This window comes from Molothrus ater, chromosome 2 (assembly GCF_012460135.2).
Source record: "Molothrus ater isolate BHLD 08-10-18 breed brown headed cowbird chromosome 2, BPBGC_Mater_1.1, whole genome shotgun sequence".
Lineage (NCBI taxonomy): Eukaryota > Metazoa > Chordata > Aves > Passeriformes > Icteridae > Molothrus > Molothrus ater.
In genome coordinates this window covers 104,478,571-104,499,894 of record NC_050479.2, presented here as the reverse complement: position 1 = coordinate 104,499,894, position 21,324 = coordinate 104,478,571, and the positions used below count along the sequence as shown (strand labels likewise).

The 21,324-nt window shown below is 36.5% G+C and overlaps 1 protein-coding gene across 1 annotated transcript in view; it reads right to left on the bottom strand.

Moving 5' to 3' along the window:
* The window catches only part of TMPRSS15 (transmembrane serine protease 15), a 53,779-nt gene extending 36,306 nt beyond the window's left edge, over positions 1-17,473 (bottom strand). Inside the window, exons 1-8 of the mRNA XM_054518605.1 lie at positions 17,329-17,473; positions 14,424-14,554; positions 13,914-13,981; positions 13,101-13,142; positions 10,728-10,864; positions 8,927-8,971; positions 5,562-5,669; positions 3,510-3,629 (exon numbers count right to left, since the gene is read on the bottom strand). Coding sequence (XP_054374580.1) covers positions 3,510-3,629; positions 5,562-5,669; positions 8,927-8,971; positions 10,728-10,864; positions 13,101-13,142; positions 13,914-13,981; positions 14,424-14,554; positions 17,329-17,473 — 796 coding nt within the window. The remainder of the gene's footprint in view (positions 1-3,509; positions 3,630-5,561; positions 5,670-8,926; positions 8,972-10,727; positions 10,865-13,100; positions 13,143-13,913; positions 13,982-14,423; positions 14,555-17,328) is intronic.
* Between the last annotated feature and the right edge of the window lie 3,851 nt (positions 17,474-21,324).

Here is a 21,324-nt window from a genome sequence, read left to right as displayed (position 1 = left end):
TTCTGAGAATCTGAGATTTTGCTGAATTCTCTCTAATGTAGGAAAGAGATGACTAAAATTCACATTTTAGTCCTATATTTTTAAACCATTGACACTATGAAATCAGAAATACTAGAGGCAATAACAATCCAGATGAAAAACAAACCAAGTTTTTTAGAGGACAGCAACTCCTTTTATATGCAGGAGCACTTGTAGAATGACTTATGAATTGGTCACAAATCTCATTGTGAAACTCTAAAGAACTTCTAAACAATTTTAGATTTCATGTGACCATATTAAGTTTCTAGGAATGGGACAAATGTGAAACATTAAAGGTGTGGAAAAATTAGCAGCTATCCCAAAGGTGCATCCAGCTTCTTCTGCAACCCCTCATTCCACTGGTTTTATAAAATCTGCTAGGAAACTTAAATAGATAAAATTAGAGAAGCTCTGAGATTTTGGGTAGGAAAGACTGACAATATAATATCAGAAACATGGATCAACAATTTGTCCTCCAGCCAGAATTGTACTTCTATAAGGTTATGAGCCAAAAATGCTGCACTAGTGGTAACTGACCAATTTGTTTGGAAATACCAGGCCTCAGTGAAGATGAACAGGGGTAAATCATCCAGCTCTCTGAACTGCAACTACAGCCATTTTCCCTTCTGACAATGACTATTTTTACTCTTATTAATATTTATTTTATACTTTTATTTTATACTTTTATTACTTTCATTATTTGTACTTATTTATTTTATTTACTACTTTTATTAAGTATGCACATTCCTGAAATTTTTAGCTCAGTTGTGCTGAAATGAGGAATAACATCCTTAGTTACAAAGGGGAAAACATTCACAAATTATATTTGGGGAGATGTGCTAACCACATCCAAAAACCATGTGCATAAGAGTCTCTGCCTCAGCTGAAAAACTCTACTCAAGCACAATTCATAACTTAAACCTCTGTGTGGCCTCTGAGGCACAGCTGAGTCATGTCTACACAGCTTTGACTTTCAAGTAATTGAGCTTATTTTTGTCTGTACCTACCAATATGCAATATCAATTAAATTCTGTCATATATAATAGGTATGAATGTAATATCTTCAACAAAATGTGGGTGAAACTTGTAAATTCAGACCCGGTTGGGGAATTGGCCTGCTAGAGCGAGTGCAGAGGTGGCCACCAAGTTGATCAGAGGGATGGAGCTCTTCTGCTATGAGGAAAGGCTGAAAGAACTGGGATTGTTCAACTTGGAGAAAAAAGGGTGACATAATTGTGTCCTTTTTTGGGGTGACATAATTGTGTCCTTTCTCTGAAGGGACCCTACAAGAGAGATGAAGAGAGTCTATTTACAAGGGCCTGGAGTGACAGGATAAGGGGGAATGGAGTCAAACTGACAGAGAATAAGTTTAGATCAGATATTAGGAAAAGCTTCTGGAACAGGTTGCTCAGAAACCGTATGGATGTCCCATCCCTGGAAGTGTTCAAGGCCAGGTTGGATGGGGCTCTGAGCACCCTGGTCTAGTGTAAGGTGTCCCTCTACCTGGCAGAGGGTTGGAATGAGATGATCTTTAAGGTCCCTTCCATCCCAGGCCAAGTAAAAAGCGGTCATTTTATGAGATCTATAATATTAATTTATGAATATAAGGTCTACATTTTTCTTATTTAGCAATGCCTGAAATTAAAAAAAAAACATTAAATCAAACAAATATCCCCAGAATAATATCTGTCTCAAAAAAAAAAAACCCTATGATGGTAGAAATGAATGACTCAATAACTTCTTGGGGTTATGTTATTTAATGCTTTCCATGGAACTAAGATCTAGCTGAACCTTAGAACCTTCTGATTTCCTCAGCTGTAGAAGGACCAACTCAGAGCCAATATTTAATATGATCTAGCTAGATGCAGCTTTTTATGATAAGTAGACATTTTGATGTGCTTCAATGGATATAGTACTGAAGTATTCTGATGGATATTTCCCCAAAGTATTCAGACAAGTCTCCCTTCTGAGCTGACTGCAGTAAGAAAAAAATGCAGATAATGGGCAGAGAATCTGCAATTCTCTTTTCTTTTTTTCTGAAGTAAATTGCACTTTTGAGAGAGAGGTTCAGCCTGTCACAAACCTTCAGGATCAAGCTTTCAGATTCTTTAAAAGCATAATTGGTCTTTTAGTTGTTTGTTTGTTTTTAGAGCCGAGCATTTCACATGTTTCTGAAAGCTCGAAGCAGAATGCCCTCACTGTTTTCCTCTTCTCACTGCAGAATGGAAAGAAACTTTCCAGATTTCTAGCATCAAATTTTATATTAAATAAAAACAGACCCAAAAAAACAAACAAGCAAACAAAACACTCAGGGAGTTAATTGCTCCCATTTCTCCTAAAACATTTGCAATGCTCTACTTGAGAGACAACTTGACAGAATTTCAACTGAGAGCTGGGGCTGTGGAGAGCAGTGCAGGCAGCATTAACCCACACGCCTCCCAACAAAACTACAGAGCAGTTGGGTAAGGAGCTCTGCAGTCAATTCCTTGGTATAAACAGTTTCTTGGGGAAACCAGGAAGCCAGATAGAATCATGGAGTAGAATAATTTAGGTTAGGAAAGACCTCCAAGGTCATTGAATTCAGCCTTTGCCGGATCACCACCTCGTCTACCAGACCACGTCCAGTCCTTTCTCAAACACCTCCAAGGATGGTGACTCCACCACCTCCCTGGGCAGCTCATCCCAATGCTGGACAACCATTTCTGTGAAGAAATTCTTCCTGATGTCCAACCTGAATGTCCCTGGCACAGCTTGAGGCCATTTCCTCTTGTCCAGTCACCGGTTACCTGGGAGAAGAGCCCGCCCTGCCCCTGGCTCCTCCCTCCTGTCAGGGAGTTGTACAGAGTGAAGCTGATCCCTGAGCTGCCTTTGCTCCAGGATGAGGCCTCCCAGCTCCTCACATAGATTATTCTGCAATTTTTTTGCCCTTCTTCTCCAGTCCCTCAGTGTCCTTCTTGTAGTGAGTGGCCCAGAAATGGACACAGTACTCAAAGATAATGCAAAAGCAAACAATCTGACTGGCACAGCAGGATAAAAGCTCTTTTTGTTAAATTCCAATGGGGTTTCAGGTCTGTAATTTTGTAGAATCAGAGATGGCCTGAGGTTGAATGGGACCTGTATAGGTCATCTGCTCTGAACACTGTTTGATATCACTGATGCAAATCTTCATATTAAATTCTTATATTATTTTGTAATTTACATAGAATTTATGTTAGTAATATTTTTATAGTAAGCAACAAATGTATAACTTTATATTAAAACAGAAAAACTCTAATATTTCATTATTTATTAAGCATATGCTTCATTAGTGAGAATTTTACAGAACATTGTTTCTTCTTGCAAGCTAAACATTATAAAAATCACTCATTGTTATGTTTAATAGAATTGATTTGGACTTCACTGTGCAGTTTATTGCCCACAAACTATTTACAAACTACTGACAGTGTTAAGCATGTGTAAAAAGACTGATTTACAGGAGTTTACATTCTTACCACATCTTTTTTCAGATTCATCTGAACCATCTGGGCAGTTCAAGACTCCATCACAAAAGAATTCTTCACTAATGCAGGTTGCACCATCAGCACAGAGTTCAGCAGGTGGCAAACACTCAGCTGGAATAATAAGGATGAGAGCAATAACAGCACAACAGTAATGCAGTCTCACTACAAAGGAAAATTGACTTTACCTCTGGTTGCTTTACCACAAATCAAATCAACCACTCTATTGTGTTTTACAAAACTGCATTTTTAGAAGCCTGGAATGAAATATCACGTACTAAAAAGATAAATTTGGCAGAGAATGGAGAGAGTTCTCAGAAGTGAAATATGCTTTGAAACCAAGCTTGAAGCAAGGCTGGGAAAAAAATGTTTGTGAATTCCTTTTTTTTTTCCCTTTACACAAATAAACTACTTTATGCAATACAATGAATGACATTTTCCAATTTCTTATGTTCAAATAATGTGAGAAAACTGTACTTTGGTTTAAATAACCGTGAATAATCTCTGAGTTTAGGTAAATAGAATTTAATTGATTTCTTCAGCTTTAACACATCATACTGTTGCACCTCATCATGCTAAGAAATCTGATTTTTTAACCAGCATATCCTAAAAAAAAGAGCCTTTAGATCCTTAAACACCAGAATTATCAGAAAAAATATTCTGTTCAGATTTACAAATTACATGTATAAGTTAAGAGCAAATTTCTGTTAGAAGAATACATGGGCAGATCCTTCAAATTGTAGATCTTGCTAATAACCTTTTCCTAGAGCATAAATGTTCATCTACTGCAAAAAATTCTCTTAGTCTTTAGAGGGTTTTGGTCTTAGATATCATTAGAATTGAAGTAGGTCTTATTAAAGTGAACAGAAACATGCAGCTAAACAAAGCTTTGGAGAACTACTGATTTGAAAATTGTTAAAATTGCATTAAATTCTATAGAACTAGTCACACAGTTCCTTGTCTCTTCTTCAATAAATGCTTACAGAAAAAGGTCAACATTTCTGATGCAAGAAGGAAAAATAGTAATCTGTAAAATTTAATCTTTTTCATGTTTTTTTTTTTTTTAATAGAGCTGTTAGTTCTGTAATCAGATTGAGTATGATACTGTACCGTGTGTCCCAGACTGACATTGGTGTGGATGTATTGTAGCACTTCAAAGTGCTTTACAAAACACCCTCAGTGTTGGCAATGCAAATGTTACAAAGCCACAAGATTTACCATTTTGCATCCAACTGGAAATTAAAATGAACCAAACATACTCCAGTAAAGTGTTGGAGGTGACACAGGACCAGTGAATGAATCTCCACAGATGAGCAGAGACAAAACTGTGCATTCTAGACCCAGAGCAAAAATTCCAACCAATAACCCAGGAAGAGATTTTGCACAAGCCCATCAGGGAAGAAATCATTTTTTACACACAACATGATCAATTCTGGGCTTATTCAACTCAGAAAACTAAACAGCACTGCCACCTCCTGGACTGAAAGAAATGAACTTTTCCTGCTTAAACATTATGACTTCTCTTTTAAATGGCAAATTACCCTAAATTGTGTTGTAGTGTTACATTCAATTAAATAAGGGCAGTAAACAAATAAGACTTGAACACATTATATTGCTTGTAGAAATTATATATATTTCACTGTGTAAGGAGGCCAGGGAATGTTTTCAAAGACTCAAACATCTTCAGCTTTCTGTCCATTGGAAGTCATACTTTGCTGTCACTTGCTTATTTTATTTTATTTTCCTTGTAAAAGTAAAGAAATAATATGAATTGAAAAAAAAAGGAAGCAGCTAGTAGTAGTGTCAATGTGTGCATCAAACATGCATAACACATGCAGCATTTTTGTGGCATGTACAGTCTTAGAAGTCCCTTCTCCTTGAAGAGATATCTTTGGTCTAAGGTAAACCTGCATATCCTGAATTTTCAGGAATGGAATACAAGGATTGAATGCTGTGGGGAGAGTCTGCACATGAGCAGTGCAATTTTGCAATCTCAGATTGCTCTGTGGAACCTGCCTGCTCCTCCACACACACAGAGTTACTCACCCACTGTTGTTGAGGGTTTGCTTGTGGTGAGTTGTCCTGAACCTGCACAAACACAACCCAAGGTTAGAACTCTACTCCTTGCTCCCTCCCTGCTCCTGAACCCCTCAGCTGTCCTGAACCTGGACAAACACAACCCAAGGTTAGAACTCTACTTCTTGTCCCTCCACACACACAGAGTTACTCACCCACTGTTGTTGAGGGCTCACTTGTGGTGAACTGTCCTGAACCTGGACAAACACAACCCAAGGTTAGAACTCTACTTCTTGCTCTCTGGGAACACCTCTGTAGTTGCTTGGGCAGAATTAAGCAGCAGCCAATCTGCTTTTATTATTTTAGCTGCATTATTGCATGTCGTGAACGGCGGAAGAAATGCCTCACACAATATGCGTGAATTGCAAATCCTTAAGTTTATTGAAAGCTCACACATATTTCTATTGGTGTTAATGAAGCTTATACATATTGCAAAAGCTGAGCTCATTATTGGTTAAAGCACACTTGAATCAACCACACCTACTTCTATGCTCTAATGATTATTTTGTTTCTATGTTTGCATTCTTCTAGCTTCTCTACCTAGGATATCTACATTTTCTGGCAAGCGATTTTCTCCCCCATCTTCCCATTTCAGCGAAGGTCACTATGACCTTTGTCAGTGATTGGACACTGGTTGCATAATTCCCAGCTTGTTTCCTCTATCCTTATCCAACGGTATCACATCGAAGTGGCCTTTCTCAGTTAACCGATTATCCAAAAAGCTCCCTACAATTGCAGATATTAAAGAAAAAAAAAAAAGAAAAAAAATGCTCCCCACACTCCAGGTAGTGCCAGCTTGACTGGCTTGGTCCTGAAGCTCAAGTGTCACAATAAACATAAGAAAAAATTACGTGGAACACAAGTGTTTCGATAATTTCAAAAGATTTCTTTCCTCCTTCCACCTTCCCCCCACTAAAAGAGGAGCAATTCTTTCTTGTCTTCCCCTGTAAATATTCTCACCTGAAGTTGGTGCCAGGGAACTTGTAATTAAACTCGTGGGATCTGTTGAAACAAGAAAAGTTATGGCAACTTCAGCATTAGTACTAGCAGGTAAATGTACATTTTCTGACAAATAAAATTGCTCTACAAATCAATTAGGAGTCTCAAACCTATCGAGGGTTTGTCTATTTACATACAGAGGTATATATATACATATATACATATATATATATATATATATATATACACACATTGTGGGTGTACATATTTACACATGAACGAATGCCTGGGTAAATAAGCAGATTTGTATTCGTGATTGTAAACTGCAAAACATTCTGGAAAAATGGAATGTGTATTTGTGATTGCTCCAACAGAAGTTCCACTTCATTGAGGATGCACTGGGTATTTCCAGCTCCCAAACAGTCTTTTTTTCTTTTCCTCTCTGTATCTTCTTTAGTATCCCTGTTTACTATTTCTACTTTCTAAATTAAGACTCAAATATGTGAGTAGGATAATGATGTCTTTGACTGAAAACAACCCCCAAGTCACTGCAGATACTGGGTCCTGTACCTCAGTTTATAGGATGAGGGGCCTGAAGGAATAAAGTGGAAGATGCAGTAAGGATTTCTCTCTATGGCTTGTCACCCATCAGTTTTGTGGGCAGAAGCTGCTGACCACTGGCCATCACCAACTTACTTTTTTTAGGTATTCCTACTCTCCCAGACCTAGTGCACAAATTTGCAGGAGAATTTCCAACCAATTTTTGATCAAAACATCCTTATTTAGCAAATACTGTTAAGCTGCACTGGGCCATTCTGGTTACATTCTGTGTCAGCAAATTTAAGGACACAGTTTCTTTGGCAGAGAGAGAGAAGAGCAGTGAATAGATGGACTGTTCTCACAGCTACTGCAGAGGAAAAAAAAAGCTTAATTTATTCTTTCAGATTTTATCAGAGGTTTTTAAAGAGATACACACACATATGTACATATTTAGACCAACATATCTGCCTATACATTTACTACAGGATAACCAATTTAGAAGGAATTAAACATGCCAAGACCTAAAACATAGATGCATGCAGGAGCAAACAGTTCTAAGAAAACAGTTATCAGGGAGCTGCATCTTGAAAACTGCTGAAAAAATTGTGGTTGCTACAGATGTTCCAAAAAGTGCATGCACAAGTCTACAGCAAAATCCCTAAAGGAAGACACAGGAGAGTGACAGAAGCAGCAGTGATATAAGCACAGTTACTAGAAAACCTCACTAAAGTAACAGGTTGAGATGGCAAAGGATGTTTTTTAGGGTCAGCAGAGCCATAATCCTGCATCCAGCAGGTGTAAATGTACCCGGTATGGTAAAATGTGAGTATTTTGTGACTTATGGACTGAAACATAAAGAACAAGGAAGCAGGCAATATTAACAAAACTATAAAAATGACCTCAAGCAGACCCAAGGCCGAGGGAGAAGAAATTCACACCAGGAATATTGTTGCCATTCCAACCTTGGGTGCTGACAATTCCCAACTCCCTTCCCCTTTGCTTAGGAACCTCCCCCAGTCTCCAAATTTTGCTTGAGGATGATTAGCAACATTGAACTTAGGACCAGGGGAGCATTAAGATAGCATACCAGAGGAAGGGACAGATAGGGAAAAAACTGAATGTTAGCAGTTGAAACTGTATCTTTGGGAATAGACACAGTACTGGCACACTTTGGACTATACACGTTGGTAGGCCCATAACCAGACTAACAGTAACTCTTTCATTACTATGGCTGTAATTAGAATATCAATAAATACTTGTCTCCTATATTTATAGGGGCAGTTATTTAGCTTCTGGTCTGGTACCCTGTGCCCTGGAGAGTTTGTGTGTGATAATTTGAATGCAGTTTGTGTGTGACTACCTGCACCTAGTGCTATAAAGCACTTACTGTATTGTTTATCTTGATTGCTGACTTTTGGCAGGTTTCTGAGACTAAGTTTGTCTGCTTCGTGTCTTATCATTGTAAAACTTCTAGGGATAGTGGAAGGAAAATCTGTCAACATTGCTTAGTAAATCAATAACCACAACATGAGAGCAGGACACCCCAGCCTGATCTACCTCCCTAAATCTGCAAAATCTTCAGCTTGCAGCTCAGCTGGTTAATGGAGACTCAGTTTTGGTTTGATACTCTAATTAAGCTCCTACAGATTTTGTACAGACTACAGAGCACTCACTGCTTTCTCAAATAGTCAGAAATGGTGAAAGCAGTTAATTATCACTGAATGGACCCTGGCAGTCAAGCCCCAGCTGCAGCCAGGCAAGCCTTACTAAGTTATGTGAGCTGAACAGCAATTCTTGTTTTCCTTCATCTTGTATTGGTAACAGAAATTAGTGCCTGCTTTGAGAAAGATACTGACCTGATGAGGTTAAAGGTGTTGTTGTAGTAGGATTTTCAGCAGCTACTGGAAGAAAACAAGTTCATTATAAACTTCTTTTATAGCACAGTGTCTAGTTTTAGATGACGGAAATAAAGAATAAAAAGAAATCATCTGTGGCTATTTCTCATTGAATCACTGTCAGTTCCCTCTTCCCTCCTTTTGCCTCATCCTGTTCCCAATCTTTTCTCAAACTCCATGATCTTCCAAAGAAGAAAGATCCCAAAAATGAGTTGGAGTTATGAGGTTTCAAAGCCACTGCAGTTCCTTTCAATCCGCAGTCCCTATTGTTTGTATTGCACATAGAATGTCTTCACTTGGGAAATCTCTCTTGAGGCTTTTTATTCTATACAGATTTGCAGAGCCCCTGTGTCTTAGAGAACAGTATTTAGAAGAGTTGAATGAGTTAAAGTTGACCTGGCATAGTTTACAAGAAAGAAAGTTACTTTTAATCACTGTGAAAGCTCACTTCAAGCAAGTCATGCCTGTGTGACACCTCTCTCCCTCTCTGAAATAGGAATATTGTCTCTAGCAGAACATATTGAAATGCATGATTCAAAAGTGCCTCGTATGATTGTGATTGTTAATTAGTTACAATTATTTTATTGAAGCACTCCTGGTAGAATGGACAGGTGATTTCTCATGTGAAAAGAGGCATTTTAATGATCCACAGTAGTAAAAGTTTCACTACTTCAAAGTTCATCAGTGGATGAACCTTTTAAGAGGCTCTTAATTATTTTTTTGGTGGCATTTCTGAAGTATAATGAGCAATCAATTTCCACAGTGTTGTGTGGTAATTTGTAATAAACAAGCAGTAAAGAGAACTAAATATGCCCAGACTCTGAATTTAGCCTTTGAATACTTGAAGTACTTAGGAAAAAATGCAGCTTTTAGTATAGATTAAGAGACATGGCACAGCAGATTGCCATTCCTCAGTTTTTACTTAATAGTAACTCCAGCAGGTCTTCAAATGTCAGCTTATCCACTTCTGCTCAAAGAATTCAAAGATTGTTTTTTAACCTCATCCTCAGTGATGGGCTGTTTTGAAGGTTTATTCAGGTAAGAGAAAAGGATCCCCATTGATCTTGAAGGGTTTCCACTTAGACTTTGATATATTTTCTAGTACTTACATAAAATATCTGTATATTTACAGAATTTAAAGCTACAGATCCTCAAAGCCCTGTTCCTTTCTCCACCACTTTCATTTGCCTAAGCTCTACAGGAATATGGAGACTGTTCCCTGGATGCACCGCTCCCAAAGCAGTTTGTTTTTCTACAGGACATATTTTTCAGTAAATGGGTCTTTACTCACTGCAATTCTGAGCCCTTTTCTCATTCTTTAGCAGAATAAAATTGTGACTGTATTTACTTATGAAACAACATGGTTGGGTCTTAATTGCTTTAATTAGAGGGCTAAAAATTACAAGTATTATGCCTCATAAGAGGTGGAACTGAGTGGTTTTCACTGGGAAACCGTTACCTTGCCCTTTACTCCTTCCCTAGGGAATGTACACAGTGCTGGCTCATACTTTCTAGTAGAAAAGTTGTAAATTCTTCTTTAAGCTGTTACTGAAAGTTATGTAATGGGGGAGGAGGGCACCTAAGAGAAAAAGTAGCAATCCAACTGCTGTCTGGGAGCCAATTCCTGGTACCTGCAGTTCTGAGGCATTTTTAGAATTAAAACAACCAAAAAAAACCCCACCAAAACAAACAAACAACCCCCCCCCCCCCCCCAAAAAAAAAAAAAGAAACAAAAACCTCAAAAAAATCTTTCTAATATTACCTGTGATTTGTATGCTGTTCACATCAATTTTCAAAGTCTTGGTAGGGTTATTTGCAGTGACACCCAAAACCAGCTCATTTTTTATTTTCTCAAGTGTTACCATCTGGGTAAAATGAAGGGTGAGGATCACAACCACACTAGCAATACAAAACAGAGAAATTAATTAGTTATTCAAACTGATGAAAAAAATCTGCTATGTGAAATCATCTAGACAATATCTCATTCTAACTCTGGTTCCAATGGCAAAGGCAGATTGATTTTTAAATATTGACTGGCAAAGATGACATAAAGAAACATCTCTTAATCATGAGGTCAGATTAAATCTTGGAGAAACTTTGTTTTTTCTTTATCTACTCTTACTCTCACCATCAGAAAAAAGCCCAACAAGGCAACATTCATTTCAATTGCTGTAATGGAGTTGAACTTGAGAAAAGCTAAAGGAATAGCTTTACTGTTGTTCAGCAGGTCTATTAGTTTTAGCCCTAGAATATTGAAGGTGAACCTGGAAGTATTATGAAAATTGTATAATATGGCAAAATATAATACAAAGTGACCATTTTTATAAAGCAAATCTGTGGATTCTGCATTTTTGCAGATCTGCTCTGTGATTGCCTGGATTCTCACAAGGAAACAATGATGGCTAAAAGCAGAGATATTTAGAAATTGTGGTTAAACTGCATTTAACTTCTATGAATTTTATCCAGAGTGTTATCTGTTTGTTCTCTCCATCCTTTCTAGATACTATTATGAAGTTTTTTGTTTGCAGCTGGAGTAAGGTAATGTTGAAGTGTGACACTTGCCAAAGATAAACATTTTCTCCTTTACCTAAATTTAGGTGTAAACTTTTTTACCCTTAAACTACCCACTTGCAACTGACTCAGTAGTGCTCTTTGTAAGGAGTGATTAATCCTGTCGTTTTGCTGAGCATAGTTGGTAGTTTGTAATATGTAGAAAAGCTCCCTTTCTTGCATATTTCTGATAACCTCTAGGCCATGCTGAGCAAACAAAAGCTTTTATTGCTCTCCTTGTGACTCAGCAGCAGCGTTTCAAGGGTGAAATGCCAAGCAGATTGCCTGAAGGGGTAAACACTTTTTAAATGAAAAGAAAGTAATGTCTGAGACAAAGTTATTAGATGCAGAAGTTAAGACAAATCCTTACTGTTGTATTAAAAACAAGATCCAACATTCAAAACCAGCAGATTTTCTGCAATCTCTATGATTGTTGTGTCAAGATACAGTGGTGGGATGAGTTTTGCCAACACAGTTATTTACAGTGCAGATATCTAGATTCCCATTTTGGTTGATAGAAAGAAATAAGCTGTTCTTTGGCATAATTGGCTCTCCTCCTAAAAGGCATCTAAATTGACCAGATGAGAAAACTAAAAACCCAGCACTTACAAAGGCAGTCTTGAGCAAACTGCTCAGAGATGTCTCCATGTTTGATGCCCAAATTTTGATGAGAATTGCCCCTTTCTTTGTGCAGAACCCAAATTTCCTGACTGGATCTACCTTCACAAGGACAACACTTAGGAAGTGGCCCACTCCTGCTGCTGTGCAGTCCATTCCCTTAATATTATATGATCCTTCCTAAAGTGATCATACTCTGCTTTCTAGCTAATAGGGTTATGTCCTCACCATTCCAATGAAAAGATTGCTCCAATGTAAATCTGCTTCCCACTCCTTACTGATATTCATGGTCAGATAATACCCCAATGTCTTGTTTGAGGGTTTTTTTTTTTTCAAGGACAGTCATTCAAATAAACTAATCTCCTCTACATATTTATCAACTTTATGTACTTACACTGATATCACAAGAACATGTGGCAGCACAAAACTATTGATCTGTTTTCATGTAATGTGTACTTTAATTTTCTAGGTTCACCTATGAGACAGCCAGTTATACCATTAATTTCCCAGGGTTCTTCAGTTCTGCTAGAGTCAATCTTTTTCCTCTGTTTTGTTCTTGCCTATCACAGTGTGTCATTAGACTTCTCTTGATTTAAAACTTGAGTTACTGGTAGTGACATGAGATCTGCCCTCAGTTTAAGCAGCTTTACATGAGCAAACTCAGCACAAACCTATATCTTTTCCTTTCTAGATAGTTTCTTACCTTTCTCACTCTTCCATTTTTCTTTCTAAATCTACAGTCCCAGGGACTATCACTTTTTTTTTAAATCTAATCCTAAAGGAAATTTTAAGAGAAAATATATGTCTTGAAGCTTCATCCTTTTTAGAGGGCCTTATCTAAATTCTAAAAATGTTTGGGTTTTTTCTTTTTTAAAATCTATTCACAGTCCACAGAAGAATTGTCTAAATTAGTAGTATCATTGTCTCTTGCCTATATTTTAGAGTGAACTTTGTCATATACAATTACCTGGTCTCTGATGTCAATCTGTCACGGTCAACTTCCGATTTCCTGTAGAAAAAGAAGCAACAATAAAAAAGAAAAAGAAAAACCACAACCAACACCACATGGCTCCCATTGAGATTAGAATGCTTTGGACAGGATGGGGACATGTCCTGGAATTGTTTAATAATGAGAGCTATTGTTACATGTGTTTTGCTGAATCAGGACCTTATTAAGAATAGTGCAGATGGAATTAACACCACAGACATGGCTGTATAACTTTTGTCAGCTGCCCTTCAGTAGACAACCAACACCCCAGAATATTGAAAATGAGCTTTACTAAATGAAGCAGATTCATAGGATCTTTAGGACACAGAGGCTGCAGTTTTTCCTGGTGTCAAATGACAGCCTTACTTGTTAACGCCCTAAGGAATGTGAATTAAGTGGATCAAAGGGCATATGAATGCCTGAGCCTCCAGGCTTAGGCCAGGAGATCTCCAACCTGAAATTTGTTCTAGATGGCAAGGATCAGCAACCCTGCAAGCAGCACCTTGACAAAAAAATAACTCAGCAGTCCTTTGAAATATGGAATTTTTCTGAGTGGGTATTAGGGCTCAGCCTTTCTGGTCAAGGCAGGAACACACATCAGCTTGAGAAGGAAGTTTGCCCAAGGAAACACACTGGTGTCAAACTGAGCACACCTGAAGATGTAAGATGTGAAAGGCATAACATAGGATGTTCCCAAGGATGTCTTGATAATCAGGGTAAATACTTCTGAGAGAAATATCTAAGTAAGGACTTTTGACATTTATTTTCAAAGTTAAATTAAGCTGTACCTACTTGAACTGGAAGATTTCACATCTCTCAAACTTGTGTTTCAGATCACTTTCATGAAAGATATTTTGTATCTATAAGAAAAAGAGAAATCTTGAACCAGTACAATAATTTTTTAAAAATTAAATAATAATATAATAATATCATTATAATAATATATAACAACAACAACAACAACAACAACAACAACAATAATAATAATAATAATAATAATAATAATAATAATAATAATAATAATGTGATAATGTGATAATGTGATAATAATTAAATAGACACACACTATCACACTATAATAATGGTTTCAGTACTAAATAACTTTTTCTAGACTACAGAAACAAGGTATTTCTTTGATGATTCACTGATTTTCTCAAATAAGGAATACATTGGGTTCTGACCAGGCTTAGGACCTGAAATAACTCTTTTTTGGAAAGAAAAAAATATTAACAGCAGTTAATGCTAAGAAATTAATGTACCTACAAATAGTCTTAAATAAACCACAACCTGATAAGTTCTTACCAATTTTTCGACATCAAAGGCAAGGACTTTGAAATCAGCTGAGGAACTGTTTTGTAAGGTTGAAGTGAAAGATGTGCCAGAGACTATTTTTAATGTTCCCATATAGCTATGAGTATTCACATCTGCTTCAGCTAGATAATGAAAAAATAAGGTGTTTTAATTATATAGAAAAAAAAGAAAAGTATTACATTAGACTTTATTTCACACAGATCATCAATACAATAATTTCTACAACTTTTTTTACTGCTTTGTGATCAGAGATGTTCTGCCTAGTGCTGAGTTTAAAGAAAAAATAGACTTTTTTATGTTTACAATAATTATAATGGTAATCATATTTTAATTGATTCTATTTGCCCTTAGCTCTCATTACTTTCAGTTTTGTTTGAGATGCTGTTTTCCTGCAACACTGTGAGTGCATAAAGGACACAATGATATGCCCAGTTATGTCTAACACAAGGGACAGAGGTAAATGGGAAGGCAAATAGTGAATTATGAGTATTTTGTATGTTCTGGATAAAAAAATATTATGAATTATTGCCTCACACTTTATGTATTTTTCTCCTTTTTTATATGTGTAAACTGTTTTCGATGATGGCACTGGAAACATCCAGTGTCAGAATAGTTAAACTATTTTTGACCTGACCTTTCTCACCAATACATGAAATTCTGGGAGAATTTATAAAGAAATTAGACAACTGATCCTTGCTGCAAATTTAATCTTGATTTTAATATGCTACAGGACATGAGGTATACATAAAGAAATTCATGATACATTAAAAAAAAAATTCTTCACTGTGTAACACACTGGAAATTCTCAGAAAATAAGTGAATTAAAGTTGATTGATAGGAAATGCCTTTTGCTTACTGCTTGCAGTACCAGTGATATTTTAGGTTGTGTTTGAAGGCATTAACATCAAAGCAAGTTTTAAGACAAAAGCAGAGGTCAGAGACTGAAATATTATAGTTTATGGCTTAAACTTTGTTATAAAGGAGTTTTGTCCATTATGGTTAAAATGCATAAAGAGGTTGTGACCACCAAAGCCCTCTCCTCCCTGAGGACACCTCCTAACAGGAACCTGGGCATTCCCACCTGGCCCAAATGTATATTAATCTACTGGATTCTGTGTTTTTCAAGAAACCCTCACCACCAAGAAGATCAACAGGATGCCATTGGGATCCATGGAGTGTTGATGTTTTCTACTTAATCAGTCTCCAACTTACTCTCCCCTCCCAATCCCCTCTTTCCTATTTCTTCCTTTTTATCTCTCTCTTGTTTACTGTTAGATAAAACCCATACTATTGACTTTGGCATACGGTCTCATTTGCACATTAATTTGGGCAGAGGCATTTCTAATAAATTTAATAACTGAATCACAACAGCAGATAAGCAATAAATACTACAATGAACAGTTTATTATAGAAGGCATAGCATAGTGACACCAATTGAATATCAACTAATAATAGCAGACTGAGTTTCTTTGTAGGCTGGCCTTTAAAATAATTTCAAATCTGTTTAAAAATATTTCTAAATAGCAAAAGCCTTTTAAAATTATATATCGATTATAATTAAAAAATATGTTCTAATCATATTTTTAAAAATATTTTCCTATTTTTCTTCTAAAAACAAGTCATTAAATAAAAGCCTGTCTCTAGATTCAATAATGCACCCTTTTATTTTACAGGAGTGTGATAACATTCTGGTAAGACGGTAAGAAAGTTGGTAGGTGTTGCAGTTTTAAAATCTGGAAACAAAACCAATGGCAATTGAAGGAACAAACATGGTATTCTGATGTAATGGTTTAGGATGATTGTTTTTATTTTTTTAACAAAAGTCTTACAGAAAGTTTAGACTTCATGAAAATTTAGCCATCAGAATGAAATAGTATGGGTTTTTGGTTAATGAAAGCAGGAAAATTATCAATGTAGCAGAATATTTCTTCAGCAACAAAAATCACTTTGAGACTCTCTCTTAAGTAGCTCCATATCCCTCACATGTTTTGGAGCCCTGAACTAGATGCAGTCCTCAAGGTGTGGCCTTCCCACTTAACTTATATCCACACAATTTCTTAACCAAAATTATAATTCCATTTAAAAATCATGAAACATTCTATCTATCTATCTATCATATATATATATATATCAATATATATATTGTATATATCAATATATATATTTATATATATCAATATATGTATTTTATAGATATATAGATACATAGATAGATATCAATATATATATTGATATTTTAGTTTAGTTTACTTTGAGTATCAGTAACTTCTTCCATTACATTCAGAGCACTGAATAAAGACTAAGAGTGACTTTACCTGGGGCAAGCAACTGACTGATGCAGGAACTCTCTCATACCAAGAAATGACTTAAAAATATTTTTTAAATAAAAAAGAAATTAATAGATTCCAAGAGATGGGCCCCACAAACTCTAGGAGATTATTAGCTTTTCAGTGGATTATTTGTATTCTGATTCAAAACTCATACATGGAGAAAAAGGTAAAATTTCACAGTTTTCCATAATACCTTCACCGGCTGGTAAATATGGTGGAATAACTCAGGCTTTATGGCTTGGATTGCATCTTAGGGATCTTTTCCAAAGCCTAAACCATGAAAATTATTTTATAAGCCTTCAGAGCATGATTCCAGTGCTTGGGTTTTTTCCCTTATTTTGTTCACATCATTTTTAAGGGAAGGAAAACACATAAACCCTAAAACACCACTTCCCCTCCCAGCACTAAAAACATAGCATGAAATAAAAAAAAAAAACCAACCAAAAAAACCCAAAACAACAACAACAACAAAATTAAAAAAAAAAAAAAAAACTACAATTTTAAGAGCAATGTCTTCAAAGTCTAAGAAATTCCTAAAGGTCTGTAGCTAAAGGTTGGCTACTTACCTCGTTCCAACTCCTGGATTGATAACCAAGAAAGTACAATCAGTCCAACACAAACACACACAAAAATTGCAAGCAGAGAAGCAAAGAAAATCTCATAGCTACTAGGAGAAACATATTTCTCATCAGATGATTTTTTCAGCTTCATTTCTGTCTCAAAAACTTCTGTGAATTAAGGCCTGACAAAAGACACGGCATGAGAAGGAAAGTAATAATCCACACGAACAGATATTTATAGGAGATGCTTGTAAATGAATTACATCATAAAACTTCACTGACATAGGTTTTTACAACATTCTGAGCAGAGATAATCATGCACAGGATATGTAAATAAGAAGAAAAGAAATCCACTCAGAGGGGAAGCACTGAAGATACTTGTCTCAAATAAAGAACAAGCAAACCCACAGAAATGTAAGGTAGGTCACTGGATTTGCACTATTTCTTGTAATTTGATATTTTTAAGTGACAATATAAAATATTGCTGCCAAATTTATTGCTTATACAGTTTTCTTTTGATAATTCTTTACAAGGGTATTTATGAGGACAACAGTGAAAGCTGTATCTTTCCTCATTCTGCTTAGAAAGTTCTTTAAAAGTAATTTCATTTATAAAGGAAGTGCTGGGAAATGAATTGTTTAGTAATGTGCCATAGCTCAGCAACATGTTCAGCACTGAACAGTAATTCAGCAGCACAAATTTAATCTGTGTAAGACATGGTTCTTTGACCACAGAACTGGAGAACTAATCAGAGAAGACATTATGAAATGCATGCTTGTTTTGTATTTTCTTGCCAGGCATAAATGTGCCATGGGATGCAAGTCCTTGATAAAGTTAAAGTGCTGTTGAGGGTGAGAGCTGCAGCTGTAGTAGAGCAAGAGTAAATAAAACAGGTAGTGTAGTAACCAGTGTAACCATTTTTTATAAATTTAATCTGTCAAAACTTTTAAGCTTCAGAAAAGTAAAACCATACTGAGTCTATGTTCTGAGCCCTGAGAGTTACTGTTTCTGACTCTCAATCAGAGTGCTAAACCCAAATTTGTGGCATGACGCTCTTCCTTGTGGAGAAACTGGGCACACCAGCCATATTCCTGCCTGTCAAAGGAAAGGGAAACTTCTGAGCCAATCTTTGGAAGAGAGAAGCTCCACCTATCTGTTAGTTGGCAAAAATGGAGATAATATAAATTGGGAAGAAATGAGAAAGTCTTGAAATGAGACTCTTGGATGACATAGCAGTTCTCTGTCCATATTTCCTTCACTAGTTTGAGACAAGTCCCTTGTCTCACTCTTTGAGAACTATGGTATTAGAAAGAATTGCCATTTGAAAGGATATAAAGCACTAAATCAGAATCAAAATCTTGGCCTGACAGCAGGAACCTTAATTTAGTGTAATATTATACCATAATGAAAGCAATACAGCAATATTTCACCTTACTAAAAATAAATAATTATTTACTTAAACCCAAAGTTTTTAAAACAAAATTCAGCTTAATCATACTGCCCTTACAGAGCAAGAGAAAACTGAGTCTGTATCTTGCAAATGGATTGGATCTCTGGGTCATCTTGCTAGAGAGAGTAGGAATTGCTCTTGTATATATTGTATCTCACAGACACACACATATATGAATACAAATGTGTGTAGATATAGATGCATAATTATGACCAGGTCATGTTTGTAGTGCTGAGCTCTGCTGAACTGTGCCAGAGTGGGGTCTTTGTAACTTTTTGTGCTTTCTCAGCAATAATTCTAATATCCTTCATTTTGAGGGGTTTAAGTTTCGACATCTTCCTGAGCACTGACTCTACCACACAAACTGATGACGTCTCTAAATAATTCACTTTGCTCAGCTACATATATTAGGTTATCCCACACCTAGCAGTGTTGTGCCATTGCAGGGAGTAGGGAAAGAATGTGAAGGGGAGGGAGTGACAGAGAGCTGTGGTGGACTGACCACAAGCCCTCAGTCCTGATCTCCCTGCACCACTTGAGGATGGCTGTAAATTACTTTTGCCCTGCTGTGTTGAGGAGGGCACTGAGGAATCTTCTGGGCGGGCAGCTGGCAGCCAGGCAAGGTTAAAACACTGCAATTGTCCATGCTGCCTGAAACAATACTAGTTTAGTCCTGTCTTATTCCTACTCAAATACTTTTTGTCACAAATCTGAGCAGTGTTGTGTTGATGGACTTTGGATTCGTTTGTCATATTTTGCATAATTTCCCTGTTTGTATCATTGACGCTATTTATCATTAATATAAGACAAACACTATTACCCAAAGATGCCTCTGGATTTTAAATTCTGAATTAATGCTCTGATGGTGAAGAGATTAGCCCAGAAGAGTAAAAACTGTGGCCACTTACAGTTCATACAGATTGATTACAGTCTGACCAAAGACATAGCTTAGCATGGGCAGTCTCAAGTTGGAGTTGTGACTCCTGCAAATGAAGTAATTTGTTGAACAATTTTATCTAGCAATAAGGCCATGGTAGCAATAATTAATAGGCAAGCCCTGGACACTGAGCTCATAGCAATTAAAAGTGAGTTCTTGGATTAATTTGTTTGCACAATATTATAGTCTGTACTAGTATGAGCTGGTTAGAAGTTCTTACAGTCTAAGAACCTATGTTTCCACATTTTCATTTGTAAACCTTCAATATGAAGGAAGCAGAATTCAACAGTGTGCCAATGCTTGCTTGCCAGCAGTCAGGAATTACAGAAGCAAGGAGATTTATGTTGAAAAGGGCCTATGACAAGCATCTGGTCCCACTGCTGCTTGAGACAGGGTTAACTGAAATTAGATCAGGCTGTTCAGGGCCATGTTCAAGGCAAGATCTGCAGACTTCCAAGGTGGAAGACTCCATAAACACCATGCATTGACTCCCTGCATAGTGACTTTCTTCTCCTCTCCATGTCTTATTGGAATATCAGCTGCTGCAATTGTGTTTGTTGCCTCTTGGGTCTTTGCAATTCTGAGAAGAGTCCATTTGCCTTCCCTGCAATCACCCCTTAGATATCTGAAGGCAGCAATAAGACATCCCTATCAGCTTGTCAGGCTCAATCAGTGCTGGGACATTGGGTTATTTCACCCCAGATGCTGGAGTTTGGACTTGCTGACCTTGGTTGAACATTATGGAGTTTATTCCAGGCCATTTCTATGCCTTTTAATGACAAGCACATCCTGTGACTGCAAACTGCCCTCTAGACATTGACTTAATTTGCTTCTATTTATAGTCCTCATATAATTACTTGTTCATTCTTCTTCTGCAGTCTTAGTTGCATTTTTTTTTAATTTTTGTTATAATCATAAAAATTTGTTTCTCACTTTAATTTCTTTTGTGGGTTGATAGGACTCTTGAAAGTTGGATTTGGTTGGTTTGCTACATGACTAAACTGGTGAAATGGTATAATCCACTCAGGAAAAGAGTGAGCATTAACACTGTTACTAACAGTTTACTACCATCTACTACAAGTTGTGAATACTCACAGGTCATGGACACCTTGCAGCAAAGAAATTAATCACCTAAGGAAATAATGCAAAATTAAAAATAAATGAGATTACTCAGTTTAAACTAATAAAATCAGTTACATGCTATTTTCTAAACTCTAGTTTTATGACACTACTTATGAAATTTATGATAAAATAATACAACATGATTTTAAAATACTTTATATATATAAAGGCAAATACTCTATTAGTGTGATAAAACCCAGAGAAAGATGACAACTTATTTAATTTTGATAATCGAGGTTTCTATAAATTAATATAGCCATACAAGGGAATCATCAGGTTAGGTCATTTTTAAAGAAATAGGCCATTGACAGGGTTGAAATCTAACAGATTCACAATTTAAGTCATTTATACTGCATCCCTATCTGCAGCTCCACAGGTTTTCTAGCTTTATTGGGCTGTTTGCATTTCCTTGCTTGATCAGTCTCCAGCACAGGATGAAAAGACTGCTGACATAGGCGGAGAGGGGATGTTCTGCTCAGATAATTCCTCTAAT